Source organism: Lycium ferocissimum, chromosome 7 (genome assembly GCF_029784015.1).
Source record: "Lycium ferocissimum isolate CSIRO_LF1 chromosome 7, AGI_CSIRO_Lferr_CH_V1, whole genome shotgun sequence".
In the NCBI taxonomy this organism is placed as follows: domain Eukaryota; kingdom Viridiplantae; phylum Streptophyta; class Magnoliopsida; order Solanales; family Solanaceae; genus Lycium; species Lycium ferocissimum.
In genome coordinates, this window is record NC_081348.1 from 32,643,545 (window position 1) to 32,661,887 (window position 18,343).

Below are 18,343 nucleotides of genomic sequence, written 5' to 3' on the forward strand. Positions count from 1 at the left end.
ATCACGTATTTCCCTTTCATTTGTTTGGCATTTTCTCTGCGTGATGGGTTAATCTCACTGTATGACCATTTAACTTTTGTTTTATTGGACTATTACTAAATTATTTTTTATGGCAAAAAAAACAATCGTTAATAAACTTTTTTTTGGTAATAAAAAAAGTCACTAAACTTTATATAAATATCAAAAATTCATTAGGAGGAAGAAAGATACATTTATATGATACTTAAGCAAAACTAAATGATCTTTTAGTTACAAAAAAAAAATATCGAATCTCTTTTTGTTGGCACATCGGCAAAATTGAGTTATTTTTTTTATTATATATAAGATAATTTAGTAATGTTCGTAAATAAAATAAAAGTTGAATATTGAACCTTTTTCTCCTAAAAAAATCCAAGCAAAAGATATTCGTAATTCATGACATTATCCGATTAACTTTCTATAGTCCCCCTCTGTAACCTCACCCAAATTGTTGTATTTCCGTCGGTTATACACATTCCGGCAACAAACAACGACTCTGTTACAGTAACAATGAAGTCAATATCGCCACTGTTCTCAGTTTCCAGTGCCAAGTCTCCAATTTTCAACTTCATTCCTATTTCCCATACACTTACTTCTCTCAAATTTGCAGCCCTTCATCAACGAAATTCATCCACTATGAAACCTTATTCAAAATCAGCTAAAATAGTGTCTGGAACTCATACATTGGATCCCATAACTACCTCTACATCTACTGCCACGCCCACTCCACCCAAAAAGGTGTCTTATTCTTTCTGCTCCTCATTTTTTGTGTTTATTCATTTGCTTCATATCTAAAAAAAATGTGAAATGTTGCGTTAGATTGATATTATGATAGAAGTTACCTACTCCCTCCGTCCCAAAAAGATTGTTTTTGACGACAAAGTGAAATTTAAGAAATAAGACTTTTCAAATGTGGATCCAAAATAAGCCTTTGATATTTGTGTGGCTGTAAATCATCTCATAAAGTTAAATTGTTTAAATATAGAAAGGGGACAATCTTTTTGGGTCAGACTAAAAAGGGAAGGAGGACAATCTTTTTGATTTATGAGTATCAAATTTTGATGAAGTTTTTTCCTTAAAAGATAAATTACCTACCAGTATAGGAATGAAATAGGACCAAAGATTCATGTCGTTGACAAATTACTCGCTAGTATGGGAATGAAATGGTCTTCAAATGTAGCACACTATATTGAGGTTTCATGACTACTTTGGGTATTGAAGCTTATTTTAAGTTAAAGTTTCATTCAAATTAGTTAGTAGTTAATGGTTTTGACTATGAATGTTTTTATGTACTTTCTCCGTCCTAATTTATGTGAAGGTGTTTGACTGGGGCATGGAGTTTAAGAATAAAAGTAAGGCTTTTGAAACTTGTGGTATAAAATAAGCCATAGATATTTGGGTGGCTTTAAATTATCTCATTAAAGGTAAAATGGTAAGTTTAAAGTCAAATTGTTACTAAATATAGAAATGTGTCATTCTTTTTGGGACTAGCTAAGAAGGAAAGAGTGTCACATAAATTGGACAAAGGGAGTAATTAATAAGTAGAAAAGGGGTAGAGAAGTAGAATAAATAGTGCAGTAGCGATAAATGTAAGAATATAAGTTGATTGATTGATCGATATTTAATAGTGAGAATGGATATTAATGTTAACTATAGAGGTTCATTGAGTTTTGATTTTTCTTTTCATTTTTGAGGTTCCTATAGGTTCTTGTGCCAATTGGATTTGGCACAGAAGAAATGGAAGCTGTGATATTGGCTGATGTTCTGCGCCGGGCTGGTGCAGAGGTAACAGTGGCGTCAGTAGAGCAGCAGTTGGAGATTGAAGCATCTGGAGGCACTAGGCTAGTTGCTGATGTTTTCATCTCTGTTTGTTCCACTGAAACATTTGATCTTGTTGCATTGCCGGTTAGTATGAGTTTTCCTTAGTATTGTACTATAATATTTGATCTTGTTGCATTGCCAGTTAGTATGAGCTTTCCTTAGTATTGTACTATTGTTGCTTTCATTTAAGTTTTTGAATGAAATATCCATAACAAATAAGTATCTGTTTCTTACAAGCTGTGAAGATTTATTGGAAATGCATTTGTTTAGAAGTCAGTATACTGACTCTGCTGCTTCTTTTACTACTAATATCCTTTCTTCACTCCAACATTGCTTTTACTTGCAAAGCAAATCACAGATGCCACGTTAAGCTCAGGAATTAGTTGAACGGATGCGCTGTAAAAAGCAAATCACCATGTTCTATTGCAGCATTTTCGTCCTCGGAGAGTTTTTTCTTGTTCTACCTAAACTTAGTATTTTGTATCTCTAATTTAGCTTAAGGATTTGATAAGTTAGCTTATCGGAAACAGTCTCTCTACCTTCTCAAGGTAGGGATAAGGTCTGCGTACACACTACCCTCCCCAGACCCCACATGTGGGATTGCACTGGATTGTTGTTGTTGTTTTCTTTGATAAGTTAGCTTATTCTTTCTGCTCCCTTCATCACAATTTTATCTATGTGTCAATGTCATAGATGCAAATTTAATAACTGATGTATAGACTTGTTCCAGGGAGGAATGCCAGGTTCTGCTCGTTTAAGAGACTGTGAAGTTCTCCAAAAGATCACAAGCAGGCAAGCTGAGCAGAAGCGACTTTATGGTGCCATATGTGCTGCTCCAGCAGTCACTCTTTTGCCTTGGGGTCTTCTCAAGAGGAAACAGGTGACTATTGCATTTAGTTTATTGAGTTTGCTTTCTGCCAAGTCTCTATGTTCCTGGTTTGGTTAAAATTGATATGCAGTGTTCGTCAAGATCACTTGTCATCCTGCATTTATAGACAAAATTTCTTCCTTCCGGGCTGTGAAAACTAACACACAAGTCTCTGGAGAGCTAACAACAAGCCGTGGTCCTGGCACTTCATTTGAGTTTGCCGTATGTTTAGTGGAGCAGCTGTTTGGTGAGCCTGTTGCCAGAGAAATTGGAGAACTATTGGTAAGTGAATGGAATTATTGATATTTTTAAAGTCTTTACTTAACTTCTAGTTCTAGACTTCTTCACACAGATTTTCTTTTTTAATCTCAAAGCTGAGCCGACCAATAAAACTGGATAATCCATGGTTTGTTAATTAGTTATATCCAAATACTATCTAGTTCGTATTGGGTTGAGACACTGAAAAAATACTGTCAATCATGACCTATTGCTAATTAGGTTCTGTGGACATGTTTAACTAAGAGATGCACCTTATTTACGGTTTCCCCATTGCTTCCAGCACTGCCAGTTTTGTTCTATTTCTAGGATCAACTATGAAAAGGGTGTTAAGAGAAAGTTGTTTCTTGTGACTCAGTTTACGAGTTCAATTGAACAGGATACAGCTAAAGTTCAGATGGCTTATGCACAACTTGCAATTATGAAAAACCTTTTGTGAACACTTCATTGTTATTTTGCCTTTGATTTGTTTGTATCTGACCTGCGTTTTTTATCTTATTGGTTTGCTTGGTATATTTAGATTGTTCTCATAGAACTTCCCTACATTTTTTGTAGTTAATGAAACCTGCAGATGATGACCCAAAGAGACAAGAATTCAATGAAGTTGGATGGTCTCTTGATCACACCCCCCAAGTAAGCCTTCTTTGTTTTTGATTTATATAGCTAGAATTTGAACTGCAATTACAGAATTTCAATAACAATATAATCACCTTCCCTGTGAGTACTTTATCTTGTGGCATAATGTGAAGGGCAATGTTCAAGGGTCTTATTTATGAATGGGCATTTTCCTTATTCAGTGCTTAACCATTCAGTGTTCTGGCATAATACTTCCTCATCTGCCTCTGAATTAGAGTGGAGCTTTATGCATGAATTTTTTTTTATTTTTTTTTTTGAAACTGGTAAATTGCTTTATGCATGAATATTTGACTAAGCTATCTTGCTGTCAAGGTTTAAGATTCAACATGGCATTTGAGTTACACTGTTTGAAACTTAAATTTTCTTTACAGCTTATTTCTCTGTCACATCTTCTTTTATAATGATGATGCAATTTCATGTTTCTCTAAGAATCCTTCTTGCAAGTAAATGCCGTGCGAAAAACATCTCGGTGTCAGCAGTCATCTTCTGTTTTTTGGAATTCAGCAAATGGTTTCTTTATTCTTTTCTTCTGATGCTCCAGGTGCTACCTTATGGTAAAATATGTCTAGACACAAGTCACTGTGGTTAATATGAAGCTTGTTTGACTTTGCGCAAGGGTTAGTTGCAAATGTTCTCAGCTGTAGGGAATATACTCTTTGCACATGGAATTTGTGCTTGAGATATGTATATAAAAGCAACTCCATAATTTAGGAGCAATTATACGCTGGTGCTTGTCTGACTTGATGAGAGATTTGGCCTTGTATCCTAGGATTAATAACGCTGTCGTGTAAAGAAACAATAAAGCTTTGAGTTACCTTTTACTCAAAAAAAAAAAAAAAGAAAACAATAAAGCTTTGCCTTTTCTTGATTTTGTACATTTAGTAGGTTTTTCACTTTTCTATTTAATAAGAATTTATTTCCCGAAACATGTCTCAATGTTCTCCATGTCCACAATTTTGTAGGTTCTCATTCCAATAGCGAACGGGTCTGAAGATATTGAAGTTGTTACCTTGATAGACGTTCTAAGACGAGCAAAGGTGAATGTTGTGGTGGCTTCAGTAGAAAAATCAGCACAGGTCTTGGCATCAAGTGGAACAAAAATTGTTGCAGACAAGTTGATCAATGCTATTTCTGACTCCATATATGACTTGATCATCCTCCCGGTGAGGCTAAATCTTCTCATTTAATTTTAACCTGCATTTTCACCCATTCTCCAAAAAATTTAGGCAAATGTACCTATTACCAACTCATAAATGAGAGTGATTTTTGTAGGTCCATCAGTTGCTTTGATAATTAATTTGGTTCTAATTATTTAGGGAGGAACTACTGGGGCTGAACGGCTGCACAAGTCAAAAATTCTGAAGAAGTTGCTTAAGGAACAAGAGTCAGCTGGAAGAATATTTGGTGCAATCTGCTCTTCACCTGCAGTCTTGCAGAAACAGGGGTTAATAAAGGTATGCTGTTACCCATTCGAAAGTCTTGATTTTGGGAGAAGAAGTTTAATTTACACTTCCTTAAACAGGACAAGAAAGCCACTGCACATCCCGATGTCTTAGACAAGCTGAAAGACGGGCTAAATGACGCTCAAGTAGTTATTGATGGTAAACTCATCACAAGCCAGGGACTTGCTACAGCAACGCAGTTTGCATTGGCTATTGTGAGCAAGCTTTTCGGGCATGCAAGGGCAAGGAGTGTAGCAGAAGGCCTTGTCTATCAGTACCCTAAGAGCTAGAATTACCATGGTCCTGCAAACTTCAGAGTGCCGAGTATGTTAATGGGTAGCTCAAATTGATGGACTACATACTTCACTGGCCATTACAAGAAAAACAAGTTTCTGGTCCTTGGTGAGTTGGTAGCTGATATAACGAGCTTGAGAGTGAGCTTTTCCTAAGTCTGTCAAAGGTACTTAATTCATTTCAATGCAGTAGCCAAGTCAGTGCTTATCTGCAATCAGGACAGACTGGGTGGAGATCTCACAGCAAGATGGTTTATACGTTCACTTTAATCTTTTCCCCTATTCTTGAGAAGATTTGTCCAAACCAGAGTTCTACTAGATCTTTACCTGGAATTAGGGCATTTACTATCACTCTGCCAGGATGCATTGGACAGAGTGAAGATAAGTATAACGAGGTGATGGGCGAATATTCCTTCGCCTCATCTTTGTGTCATCCGGACGTTTTACAGTACTCTCACCTACAAGTTTCTTTTCTTACTGTAGATTTGGCCTCCAGAATTCATGTTTTTGTGCCATGTAGAGCATAGATAAAGAAAGAGAAGAGATATTGCTGTACACTAGATAATAGATTCTATTGTTGATTTGGATGATCATTTCTTTGCTGAATCCACGTCCAGGAGAATGCTAGAGTACTTGTTCGGTTTTGTTTATGAGCACTTTGAAGATGACGAATTGATTGAATTTTAGTTGAAGCAAGACTTGCAAATGTAAGAAAGTAGAAATGTTGGTTCATAAATAATTTATTATCTCTTGCCTGGATCTTGTAATGAATCTATCACCTAACTATGGAACTGATGCATCCCTACTTGCCTATATGACTAATGTGTGAAACCAATTAAAATTACACAGAGAAAATTTCATACAAGCAGATTGTTTACATAATGTACATAACATGGGCACCATCTCACTCCCATACATAAAATTACCAAACGTGTGAAGAAGATAGATCTGGATCAGATCATAACTCACAAAACCACCCACCTAACTGTTGCCTAAGCTTGTACCAGGGAATTTTTGCTTCAACTCCTCATTCTTCTACCAAGGTCCTGTCAGTGTCCTTCTCAAGCATCTTAACTTATATCCGCAAGGCATATTCCTTTTTTCCAGTAGCTGCAATTGCACAGAACGGAATGGTTAACAACCAAATTTAGGGACGACACGAGCAATCTACCAGACAGTAGACAACTTGGTTAAACTAATAACATGCTTTAGTCTCACAACCTGAAAAGTTTCAAATTTATACATCTTCACAGGTGATACATTTTTCACCAGAAAGTGCAATTACTCCATCCACTCAGGCAATTGATGACATAAACATAGCTCGTTCACGGAAGCGTTGCTCTTTTTGTTGATTAGTAAGTCATGTACTACTATAGAATTCATTTGCTTACAATGTGGCTGAACTTCTGTTATTTTAACTTAACCTTCATACCAATTATTAGTACAAGTCATTGACACAGAGAAAGTTTTGCCAATACTAAAGGAATTTCGTACCTGATTTTTCTGCTTCTCCATAATTTCAGCCTGCACAAAAAAATTGAAAGTGAACGTTATAACAAGAACACTTTTCAATCACATTGCAGTAATTCTATGATTTCCGACCATTTGATACATACCTGTTTCTTCCGCAACTCTTCATTAATTTCTTTAAGCTTTGCGACTTCAGCTTCCAACTCTAAAGTATAGGCCTGTCACATCCCAGATAAAGGTGCAACTAAGAAGTCCATTCACAATATAAACATTTAACAAGTTCAAGTTATTCATCGGAAACCAAAGTTTATAAGTGTGTTATAACCAACTACTTCCTCTTTCTCACTCTTAAAATTCCCCACACTAGTAATAAAAATCCAAACATCTAAAGCTGCAACTGAGTGCACATGCACTTCCTAAAATCCAAACCACACTCAATGTATTATTTGCTTTGCCAAGAAACTTATTAATCCATGAATACCTGTCCTTTTTTTCAGGGCTGGTTATTAAAATTATTAGCTTGATAAAGCATAAGAGAGCTGTTTTAAGCAGATGTAATAATGTTTGAAAATTTATCAGCCATTGTTATATCTAAAGTAGTAAAAAAAAGATTGTCATCAGGAAGTCTATATTAAACATCAAGTCATAAGTCAAAATCTTCAGTTCTGTTAGTCAAAACTGCATGAGTCAGTTTCATTATACAAAGTTGGTGACAAAGTGATATATTAATTACTTTAGAGTAAATCCTATGAATGTAATGGTCCTCAAGAATCAGAAGCACAAGAAAATATTGTAGATCATCATATAATAGCTCAACAGATGGGTTCACCTGCTTCCGAGCCCTTGATCTAGCTGCAGATTCTCTGTTCTTAATCATCCTCCTACGCCTTCTCTCTACAACTTTTTCCAAAGAACTTCCCGATCTCCTGCCCCTTCCACCTTCACTGAATGCATAAGGGGAAGGGGAAAGAGATGACGGATTATCCACATTGCTCCTTGAAACAAAATCATTTACAGGAGATCCTCCTTTTGCTGGTGAAACTCCATTATGAAATCCTGCCATCCCCATAACCCCGCCTTGAGCTATATTAGTAGTCACAACAGGATTGGACATTCCAACTGCAGGAGCCCTTGTCTGAGGGCTAGCCAGATGACCATTGTTCGATAATTGCATAGGAGATGCAAATGCCACTGTTGTTTGCTTGGGAAAAAGAGGTTTTTGGTGCTGTGATGACGTGGCATCAACCGCATTCAACATGTTATTGGCTGCGATTTGATTAATCAACAGTCCTGTGTTTTGAGTTGGTTGTTGAAATGCTATGTTCAAACCATTGTTGTTAGCCTGTTGACTTAATCCATTGTTAAATGTAATATCATTCGAGTTGGAAGTAGATTGCATATCTTCTCTAACTACACCTGCTTTAACCAAAAACTCCTCCAATGTCATTTCTCCCAAAGTAGATTGCCTCTGCCCACCAAAGTTTGATTTCCCAGTGCCACTTCCATCTTTGGTACTAACAGTTTCTTTCTGAAAATTTCTCCATACTTCATCAACAGTTTTCTGACTAAGTGTCCGAGGTAGTGTCAAAGAACCTTGCCTTTGTAGATTTCCTACAGGTGCCTTCGCATCTCCTCCACCAGTAGAAGATGTCACAGCTTGAGACTCTTCAGCTGTCCAAATGCTTTTCAAGAGGTCCTCCATATTCATCGATCCAAAATCTTTTCCAAGTCCACTAAATGTTGTTTGAAGCTCATCAAAGGTCAATGAGTATATGGAAGATTGCCTAGCCAAAGGGTAATCAATATTACCCATTGATTTTCCCCCGTTGCTACCTGGCTGTGGCGTGTCAGCAATGTTCTTGAAGTTCATGTAAGATTCCATGGTACTAGAAAAGCATAGGGATAATTGATTATCTGATCAAAAAGTTCTGTAGTAAGAATTTTAGCAGTTATAGTAGTCCAGCAGCAGCTGACCATTGGAACCTTTTTTTTTTTTTTTTTAAAATGTATCAAAGCCAAGAAGTACAATTAAACCCATAGCTTCAGGATACATAATGGTCACCAAATTAACAAATAACAGGACTAATTGAAGTGACAAGTTTGAAGGCTTTTTTCATAAACCAATAGAGCAAATATTAATTCCATTACTGTCTCCAAACGATTCAAATCATTCTTGAGCTATACTGGAAAATGTTTTTCTAATGTGTGGTTGGTTAAGATTTTTTAAAAACATTTTTTCTAGAAAAACAAGTTATTAAAAATGAGCGAAACAATAAAAATAGTGAAAACAAGTTTTATAAGGGATATATCACAACAATTGTCTCCTCCCCAACCTCTAACACACCCCACCTCCACCCCCACGCCCAATATCCCCATCCACACCACCCCTACACTGCTACCCTCCACCCCATACTTATAGTGTTTGCTTAGATTATATAAAATGCTTTCGGCATAATATTTTCTACTTATCAAATATTAAAAAATAAGTAAAACCCACTTATTTTTCAGGAAAACATTTCCCAAGAAAAAAAATTCTATCGAAAACATTTTTCTTCCTACCAAACACATCCATAGTCTTTAGACAAATTGATGATGTCCACTAGAGAAAGATGCAATCTTTAAGATCTTACTTTACAGTAACTCTCAAAATAACTGAAAAACCATGATCAATCTGTCTTTACTTAAAACCCCAGATTAGTATTAGCTCATTTCAGCATAAAACGTAACAAACCTAGTAGCCTAGATCAGTTTGACCTGACTCAGATACAATGGATCCAAGATTTAACAATCCCCAAAAACCCAGGACAAAAATCACTTGAGTAACAACTTGACTTAAAACTAATCCATCCTGTATCACCTATACTTAAAATATACTTCATATTAATCTTGTTCAAGTCCAAGATAGGAAAAAAGATTAACCCAATAATACAAAGATTTGAAGTTTATTAATCAAGAAAAGAGATTGATAATTTCTTGAGGTTGTTGTTAGAATAGAGACAAAAGAAAATATGATGAGAGTGGATAGACAATTATACCCTTTTATGTGCAGATGAGGAAGGGGATCAAGAAGAGAGCAGAATCGTGTCGTTTCCTTCTTCTTCGCTGATTTTAGGGCTTGCTAGAGTCGACAAGTGTCTCTTCTTACATCTGGCGAGTCTTTTAAAGCGCAACTTGACACACTTTCATTTTTAATTTGTTTCAAAATATATTTTTATATTTAAAAATAATTTAATTTAAAATTTTATTTTTTTATCTTTAATGAAAATATTTACAGTCACATAAATATTTATAATTTATTTTAAATTATAATTTTTAAAAGTGTTTATTTTTTCTTAAATTTTATAGTTAAATTATATCACATAAATTAAATGACGGGAGTACTGCCGTAATTTACTCTTTTTTTTTGACATTTTAATTTATTTCCAATTACGTGTTGCTGTATAGGTTCAAAACGTGTACCAATAAGAGAGCTTTGATTTCTGATGTGACTTTGGCCAATGAGATATTGCAAAGTGGATGGATGATTGCCGTAAATTCATGCTTTTCTGACAAAGAAATATGTGGTGCTTATTGATTTGTATACTACTCCTTTTTAATACTCTTCCGTTTCAATTTATTTGAACTGGTTTAAAACTCGAAATAAAACTATTTACATATTTAAGAAAGAATGAAAATTTTTAAAATTTGTGGTTCAAAATAAGTCTTGAATATTTATATGGTTGCAAATCATTTCATAAAATGAATTTATTTTCAAATTAGAAAAGAGGTCATTCATTTTTGTAGGGACTAAAAAGAAAATAAGTTCACATAAATTAAAATAGAGGGAGTACTTACTAAAAAATATTAGACATTATAAAAACACGAAGTATAAAATCATACTCCTTCTGATTCAAAATAAGTGGTCATTCAGCCTTTTTCACACTCTTTTAAAAAAACACTAATTCCTAGCAAAAATAACTTTTTTGTAAACTATCCTTAATTAATACTAACATTATTGCCTTAACTAAATAGCGGCAAATCTAAACAAATAAATGAAATCCTTCTTAATTAGGTAAGTAAATACTTATTTTTAAATAAAATAAAAAGGATAAGCGGATACTTAATCGAAGAGAGTACTAGCGATTCTTTTATAAGTACATAAAAAAAAATTGAGCCAAAGGAAAAAGGTTTGATGATTTTCCAAATAATAATAGCTTCATACTACTTTATGTAATGAGGGAGATTCAAAATAATTTGTCTGTCCTCACATTCAACTTGAGGCTATGAAGGTTCTCCACGTGATTTTGTCTTTTTTCCTTATTCTGATTTGCATTCATTGACTTTTGAGATCATTTCAGTGGCCTTTATAATTGGTCTCGCGTGGTAGTTTCTATTGCTTTTACCATTATTCTTCCACTTGGGCCTTGGTAATTAATTTTATTATAGTAATTTTTTGTTATTTTTTTTCTCTTTTATCTCAAAAATATTTATCACATTTCACTTTTTGAGAATTAAATTATATAAACTTTAATATATTTTAAGAATCTTTACATTGTATTGAGAGGAGAATTGCAATTTATAATTTTTTCTGTATATTTTTCGAATATTTAAATTTTAAAATATTGAATTAATCTGACTCAATTTAGCTCGAAACTAATCAAATTGCTTTTATATTTTGGGATGGAAAGAATATATTATTTATCCTTATATGTTCTGGTAAAATTTTGACAGCTTTGGAACCAAATTTTCTTTTACAACTGAACAATTTATTAGGCATTATAATATCTTTTATCCTTAAACTTCCTATATCTTGCTTCTTTTTAGTGAGCTCATATATCCTTATAAAGATCTGTCCTAAAAAAAATTTCAAATATAATTTTAAAATCTTTTACTTTATTATTATTTACTAATTGTAGGATCATTAGGTTAATTTGTATAAATATTCCAAACTAAGGTTATAAATATTGTAGTATAGATTTGAAGTTATTGAATTTTTTTCTTGTGTTAGATGATTCTAGAAGATGAAAACATGAGTTTTGGTGATACAGGTAAAATAAAATACATTATCAAAATCTTAAATGAATTCAAGATAATCACAAAATGAGTTTGAAGCAGAGTGGAGCTAGAGTCATAGCATGGTTTCGATCAAATCCAAGGTAAATTTTGGTTCACAAACTTTGTATTTGTCTATAGATTATTAGTATCAAATAACTTAAAAAAATAAAATTCAGCACCCATAAACTCCAATCATGGCGCTGCATCTGAATTGAAGTATATAATTTCACTAACAATTAACAATGAAAGTTAAAACAAGTAATTGCACGGTTTGCCCTTTAAATGGACTGGTCTTTGATTTTTGCTCTTCAAATGGGCTGGTCTTTAATTTTTGTCCGTCAAAATTAAACTTATGCTTATAGGAGCATAAATTCTTTAAGGGCGCTCACATAACTTATAGATATCCTATAAATTCGATTTTGAAGGGCAAAAATTAAAGATCGGCCAATTTGAAGAGCAAAAATTAAAGACCAGACCATTTAAAGGGCAAACCTGTGCAAATGACCCAAGTTAAAATGTTAAAGGTTTGAGCCCGGACTTAGCACGGACCTCATAGAACTAGTTAAGCAAATGGAGAAAGTTGTATTTCTTTTTTGAAGTTTATATACTTGTTCAATATTTTTATGTATCTATGTTTTATTATTTCATAAAAGGAAAATTCCAAACGTATTTCATAGTTCGCTCTCAAAAACTGACACATGATTGTAATTTCTTGGTTATGCATATACTAAAAATCAAAGATTATGTTCAATTTGAAGCGATCTCAATCTCACGTGTGTGTGTTTGACTGGTGAATTTATCATCTCACGATTTTTTTTTTCGAGCTTTTTGAATTGAATAAAAATATTTGATTGTTGATCTCTTGTTTGAAAATTGAAATGAGTCGATGCAGGTTGCTAGCATGAAAACGCTTCTTGGTACGAATTCCAAAAGCTAGCTAGTGAGAAAATGGCCAGCGAGCCGTTTATTTTATTTTACTTTCAATTTTTACTGCCCAATATAGCAATGGATGCTCTGCACTTGAATAGTAAAATACATGCGTGGACAAAACACACAAGTGAAGATAAAGAAGAATGAGGTGCGAACGTGCATTGGATGAACTCATTTGGTGCTTATTGAGTTGTTTACTACTCCTTTTTAATACTCTTTCGTTTCAATTTATATGAACTCATTTGACTTGACACGACATTTAAAAAAAGTGAAGACTTTTAAAACTTGTGATTCAAAATAAGTCTTGAATATTTGTGTGGCTGTAAATCATCTCATAAAGTGAATTTGTTTCCAAATTAGGAAAGAGGTCATTCATTTTGGCAGGAACTAAAAAGAAAATAGGTTCACATAAATTGAAATAGAGGGAGTACTTACTAAAAATTATTAGACATTATAAAAACACGGAGTATAAAATTATACTCCTTCTGGTTCAAAACAAGTGGTCATTCAGCCTTTTTCACACTCTTTAAAAAACACTAATTCCTCGCAAAAATAACTTTTTTGTAAACTATCCTTAATTAATACTAACATTATTGCCTTAAGTAAATAGCGGCAAATCTAAAAAAATAAATGAAATTCTTATTAATTATGTAAGTAAATATTTATTTTTAAATAAAATAAAAAGATTTAGCGGATACTTAACCGTAGAGAGTACTAGTGATTCTTTTATAAGTAGATAAAAAAAATTGAGCCAAAGGAAAAAGGTTTGATAATTTTCCAAATAATAATAGCTTCATACTACTTTTTTTATGTAATAAGGGAGATTCAAAAAAATTTGTCCGTCCTCACATTCAACTTGAGGCTATGAAGGTTCTACACGTGGTTTTGTCTTTTTTCCTTATTCTGGTTTGCATTCATTGACTTTTCGAGATCATTTCACTGGCCTTCATAATTGGTCTCGCGTGGTAGTCTCTGTTGCTTTTACCATCATTCTTTCACTTGGGCTTTCGTAATTAATTTTATTATAGTAATTTTTTTTTCTCTTTTATCTCAAAATATTTATTACATTTCACTTTTTGAGAATCAAATAAACTTTAACAAATATTTTAAGAATCTTTACATTGTATTGATAGGAGAATTGTAATTTATAATTTTTTCTGTATATTTTTCCAATATTTAAATTTAAATTTTAAAATATTGAATTAATCTAACTCAATTTAGCTCGAAACTAATCAAATTGCTTTTATATTTTGGGATGGAGAGAATATATTATTTGTCCTTATACGTTCTGGTAAAATTTTGACAGCTTTGGAACCAAATTTTCTTTTACAACTGAACAATTTATTAGGCATTATAATATCTTTTATCCTTAAACTTCCTATATCTTGCTTCTTTTTAGTGAGCTCATATATCCTTATAAAGATCTGTCCTAAAATTCTTTTCAAATATAATTTTAAAATCTTTTACTTTATTATTATTTACTAATTGTAGGATCATTAGGTTAATTTGTATAAATATTCCAAACTAAAGTTATAAATATTGTAGTAAAGATTGGAAGTTATTGAATTTTTTTCTTGTGTTAGATGATTCTAGAAGATGAAAACATGAGTTTTGGTGATACAGGTAAAATAAAATACATTATCAAAATCTTAAATGAATTCAAGATAATCACAAAATGAGTTTGAAGCAGAGTGGAGCTAGAGTGCCGGTGATGGTTTCGATCGAATCCAGTAGCTTTGGTTCACAAACTTTGTATTTGTCTAGAGATTATTAGTATCAAATAACTTAAAATATAAAAATTCAGCACCTATAAACTCCAAATCATGGCGCTCGCATCCGAATTGAAGTATATAATTTCACTAACAATTAACAATGAAAGTTAAAACAAGTAATTACACCGCTTTGCCCTTTGAATGGATCGGGTCTTTGATTTTTGATCTTCAAATGGGCCGGTCTTTAATTTTTGTCCGTCAAAATCAAACTTATGCTTATGGAGCATAAATTTTTTTGAGCGTCTACATAACTTATAGATATCCTATAAGTTCGATTTTGAAGGATAAAAATTAAAGATCAACCCATTTGAAGAGCAGAAATTAAAGACCATTCCATTTAAAGGGCAAACCTATAAATGACCCGAGTTAAAATGTTAAAAGTTTAAATGACTAAGACTTTGACCTCATAGGTAATTAGTTAAGCAAATGGAGAAAGTTGTATTTCTTTTTTGAAGTTTATATACTTGTTCAATATTTTTATGTATCTATGTTTTATTAATTCATATTATTTCATAAAAGGAAAATTCCAAACGTATTTCATATTGCGATCTCGAAAACTGACACATAATTGTAATTTCTTGGTTATGCATATACTAGAACAGCATGATAAAAATCAAAGATTATGTTCAATTTGAAGCGATCTCAATCTCACGTGTGCGTGTTTGACTGGTGAATTTATCATCTCACGATTTTTTTTTCGAGCTTTTTGAATTGAATAAAAATATTTGATTTCTCTTGTTTGAAAATTGAAATGAGTCGATGCAGGTTGCTGCCATGAAAACGCTTCTTGGTATCGAATTCCAAAAGCTAGCTAGTGAGAAAATGGCCGGCGAGCCGTTTATTTTACTTTCAATTTTTACTGCCCAATACAGTAATGGATACTCTGCACTTGAATAGTAAAATACATGCGTGGACAAAACACAAAGCATGTGAAGATAAAGAAGAATGAGGTGCGAACGTGCATTGGACAAATTATAGTGGATACGAGTCAGGTCATAAAGTTATAATTATGATAAGATCTTGCACCCAAAAACATGATTTAATAGTCAATGAAATGGATAAAAAATATAAAGTTTCAAGTTTATATTTCAACGGAAGTAAAATTTTAGGTAATTTTTTTTATGTGTTCAAATCTTGCGAATAAAGTTATTCAATAGGGAGTATAAAATTTCGATATTATTTCACAAAATTTTAGGTAATTTCTTTTATGTGTTCCAAACATCACAATATTAAAAATTAACGCGTACGTTCGATCCAAACATGGTAAAAATCTGCCAATCTTTATCTACGTGCACAAAACTTGTGGTTCGTCTAGAATTTATGCCAAAGTAAAAGATGGGGGCATTTTAACCGACACCAGTGGTAATTTTTTTTTTTCTTTCAGAAAGTAAGATTCCTTAACGATTTGTATTTTGTGGCCTTTGTCCGTGATATTTTTCTTTAAAAGAAATTATGTAAAAAGGTTAATATGGAGGTGTGGGCATCCACTTGGCTTGAATAATTTAATATGGAGAGTAATGTGCCATATCTCACTCATTCTTATTAGTCAAACAGGCACAGTTGAAGAGTCAATCAAGGCTACTGAAAGCATTAAAGTGACGATTGGGGCAGCAAATTTCTGATCCCAATAATTAAATACTCAAAACGCGGTTGAGAAGTAGGTATTCTTAGCTTCTTCTAATCAATATACTACTTCCGGTCAAAAAGAGTATTCACTTATTTTTATTTTATTTTTTAGTGAAAAAGAGTATTTATTTATAAAATCAAAAAAGAATTAATTTTATCTTTACATATTTATCTCTATTAAATGCTATGTGATCAAATATCAGTGCCAAATTAATTAGGGATAGTCTAATCAATTCTATTTTTGTCTAAGAGTCGATTTTTTAAAGAGTATGCAAATGGTTAAGTGAACACTCTTTTGATCCGGAGGGAGTAATACAATATTAAATTGGTCTATCAATTTATCTCCACTATATTATAACACTAAAAAAACTTATCATTTCCGAAAGAGATGCCATGCCTCTATATTTTTGTTTTCTTTTTTCGTTTCAAGTTTCTTCAAATGTGGTGAGAAAACTTGAGGCAGTTATAGCTACCATTTCTGTAATAGAAAGATTAGTTTATTTATATTTTATAGAGATAATAGCACTTGTGGTCCTTGAGTTATTGGTATATTATATTTTACTCCTTATAATATATGACCTCAAGACATTAACTTCCAGTTAATAAAAATATGTTCTTTTGGTTCTTATATGTGAAAAAATGTTATACTTTGACTACTTTTAGAGCTATACTATCCCGTGCATATGAGGTACCAATACAGGTTTGAATAACGCATAAGTAAGTAAATATGGAATGGTTAATCTTTTCTTTGGCTGCCAATAAGAAAGGGGTGGGCATTCGGGCTGTCGGAATGAAAATTTTGATTTGTATTTACAGTTTTCGGATTGAAAAAATTACAATTCAAATCCAATCCAAATAAATTCGGATTGGATTGGATTCTTTAAGTTTGGTTTGGGGTTAATCGGTTTGGATATTTTGAATTTTCGGTTTTAATTTTTGTGCCTTTAAGACAGCCTTATTAGAAACGAAATTCATGTGAGTTAGTTACCAAGTTGCAGGTCTTAGCATAATGTGAAACCAAATATGTGGATTAAGCAAATAGTTATTACTGCTGAACCAAAAGGTATCACGTTACATAGTTCAGTTCTATATTATTCCCTCCGTTTCATTTGAAGCTGTCTTATTCTTAAAGTTACGAAGTAAGCTCCAACTTTTCAAGGTATATTATATTTAATTTGGTAGAAAATTCTATATTGGGCGCAATATTATAATGATAAGGTTGTAGGTTACTAATCTATTGGACCTTTGAATTAATTTGTATTGGGCACATATAACATGGGTAAGGCTAGATATAAGATATAAAAATTTCGAATTTTCGGGTCTGACTTGTGAGTTTATCGTCATGACACATGGTTGTAATTTCTCGGTTTACTATATAGTCAATCTCACGTGTGTCTCACTTGTGTTGTGGGTTTATCGTCTCACGGTTTTTTTCTTTTTTCGAGCTTTTTGCATAAAAATATTTTGATTGTTGATTTCTTCTCTGAGAATTTAAATGAGTCGATGCAGGTTGCTGGCATGAAAACACTTCTTGGTATCGAATTCCAGAAGCTAGCAAGAAAATGGCCAGCCAACCGTTTATTTTATTTATTTTTAGATAAGTTTTACTGCCCAACGGCATAGAGTAGTTGATACTCTGCACTCGAATAGTAAAATGCATCTGTGGATAAACCACAAAGCATGTGAAGATATAGAAGAATAGGTGCGAACGTACAGTACTGGACATATTATAGTGGATACGAGTCAGGTCGTGGAAAAAAAATACGAGTCTGGTCATTAATGTTATAATTATGGTGAAATCTTGCACCCAATGATATAGTGGATACGAGTCAGGTCGTGGAAAAAAAATACGAGTCTGGTCATTAATGTTATAATTATGGTGAAATCTTGCACCCAATGATATGATCCAATAGTTAATGAAGTGGGTAAAGAACATTAAATTTCAGGTTTATATTGCTGGCGCGGAAATAAAATTCTAGTTAAGTTCTCTTTATCTATCCAAATCTTGACAATAAAGTTACGCAATACTCAATAGCTATGATACTTACAAGCTGATCCGAACACCACAATATTTAAAAAATATGGTAAAATCTGCCAATCTTTATCTACGTGCACAAAACTTGTGGTTCTGCTAGAATTTATGCCAAAAAAGGGGGA

The 18,343-nt window shown here is 32.9% G+C and overlaps 2 protein-coding genes across 5 annotated transcripts; one reads left to right on the forward strand and one right to left on the reverse strand.

Moving 5' to 3' along the window:
- The first annotated feature begins 362 nt into the window (after window positions 1–362).
- LOC132064459 (protein DJ-1 homolog C) lies at window positions 363–6,019 on the forward strand. Of its 3 annotated transcripts, XM_059457442.1 has the most exons (8): window positions 365–756; window positions 1,723–1,923; window positions 2,570–2,719; window positions 2,810–2,989; window positions 3,539–3,616; window positions 4,582–4,782; window positions 4,936–5,073; window positions 5,142–6,019. In XM_059457442.1, the coding sequence occupies exons 1-8, from the start codon at window positions 529–531 to the stop codon at window positions 5,349–5,351; spliced, it is 1,386 nt and encodes a 461-aa protein (XP_059313425.1). In that variant the 5' UTR covers window positions 365–528; the 3' UTR covers window positions 5,352–6,019. The 3 variants fall into 3 exon arrangements, with proteins under 3 accessions (XP_059313426.1, XP_059313425.1, XP_059313427.1); XM_059457443.1 differs by lacking the exon at window positions 3,539–3,616 and having other exon boundaries at window positions 363–756; XM_059457444.1 differs by lacking the exon at window positions 365–756 and having other exon boundaries at window positions 1,784–1,923; window positions 2,559–2,719.
- A 41-nt stretch (window positions 6,020–6,060) lies between these two features.
- LOC132064461 (ABSCISIC ACID-INSENSITIVE 5-like protein 7) lies at window positions 6,061–10,014 on the reverse strand. 2 transcript variants are annotated; one of them, XM_059457445.1, is made up of 5 exons: window positions 9,860–10,014; window positions 7,654–8,738; window positions 6,971–7,042; window positions 6,849–6,878; window positions 6,061–6,464 (listed from the first exon to the last, which is right to left on the reverse strand). In XM_059457445.1, the coding sequence occupies exons 2-5, from the start codon at window positions 8,704–8,706 to the stop codon at window positions 6,390–6,392; spliced, it is 1,230 nt and encodes a 409-aa protein (XP_059313428.1). In that variant the 5' UTR covers window positions 8,707–8,738; window positions 9,860–10,014; the 3' UTR covers window positions 6,061–6,389. The 2 variants fall into 2 exon arrangements, with proteins under 2 accessions (XP_059313428.1, XP_059313429.1); XM_059457446.1 differs by having other exon boundaries at window positions 7,654–8,710; window positions 9,860–10,001.
- Between the last annotated feature and the right edge of the window lie 8,329 nt (window positions 10,015–18,343).

Bases quoted from the DNA above. Each gene is read 5' to 3' on its own strand.
- LOC132064459 (XM_059457442.1), top strand. From the start codon at position 529: ATGAAGTCAATATCGCCACTGTTCTCAGTTTCCAGTGCCAAGTCTCCA. The intron at 757-1,722 runs GTGTCTTATTCT...AGGTTCCTATAG, and splicing joins CGCCCACTCCACCCAAAAAG to GTTCTTGTGCCAATTGGATT. The intron at 5,074-5,141 runs GTATGCTGTTAC...TTCCTTAAACAG, and splicing joins AGAAACAGGGGTTAATAAAG to GACAAGAAAGCCACTGCACA.
- LOC132064461 (XM_059457445.1), bottom strand. From the start codon at position 8,706: ATGGAATCTTACATGAACTTCAAGAACATTGCTGACACGCCACAGCCA. The intron at 7,043-7,653 runs GTGAACCCATCT...GGGATGTGACAG, and splicing joins GATCAAGGGCTCGGAAGCAG to GCCTATACTTTAGAGTTGGA. The intron at 6,879-6,970 runs GTATGTATCAAA...TTTTTTGTGCAG, and splicing joins AAGAGTTGCGGAAGAAACAG to GCTGAAATTATGGAGAAGCA.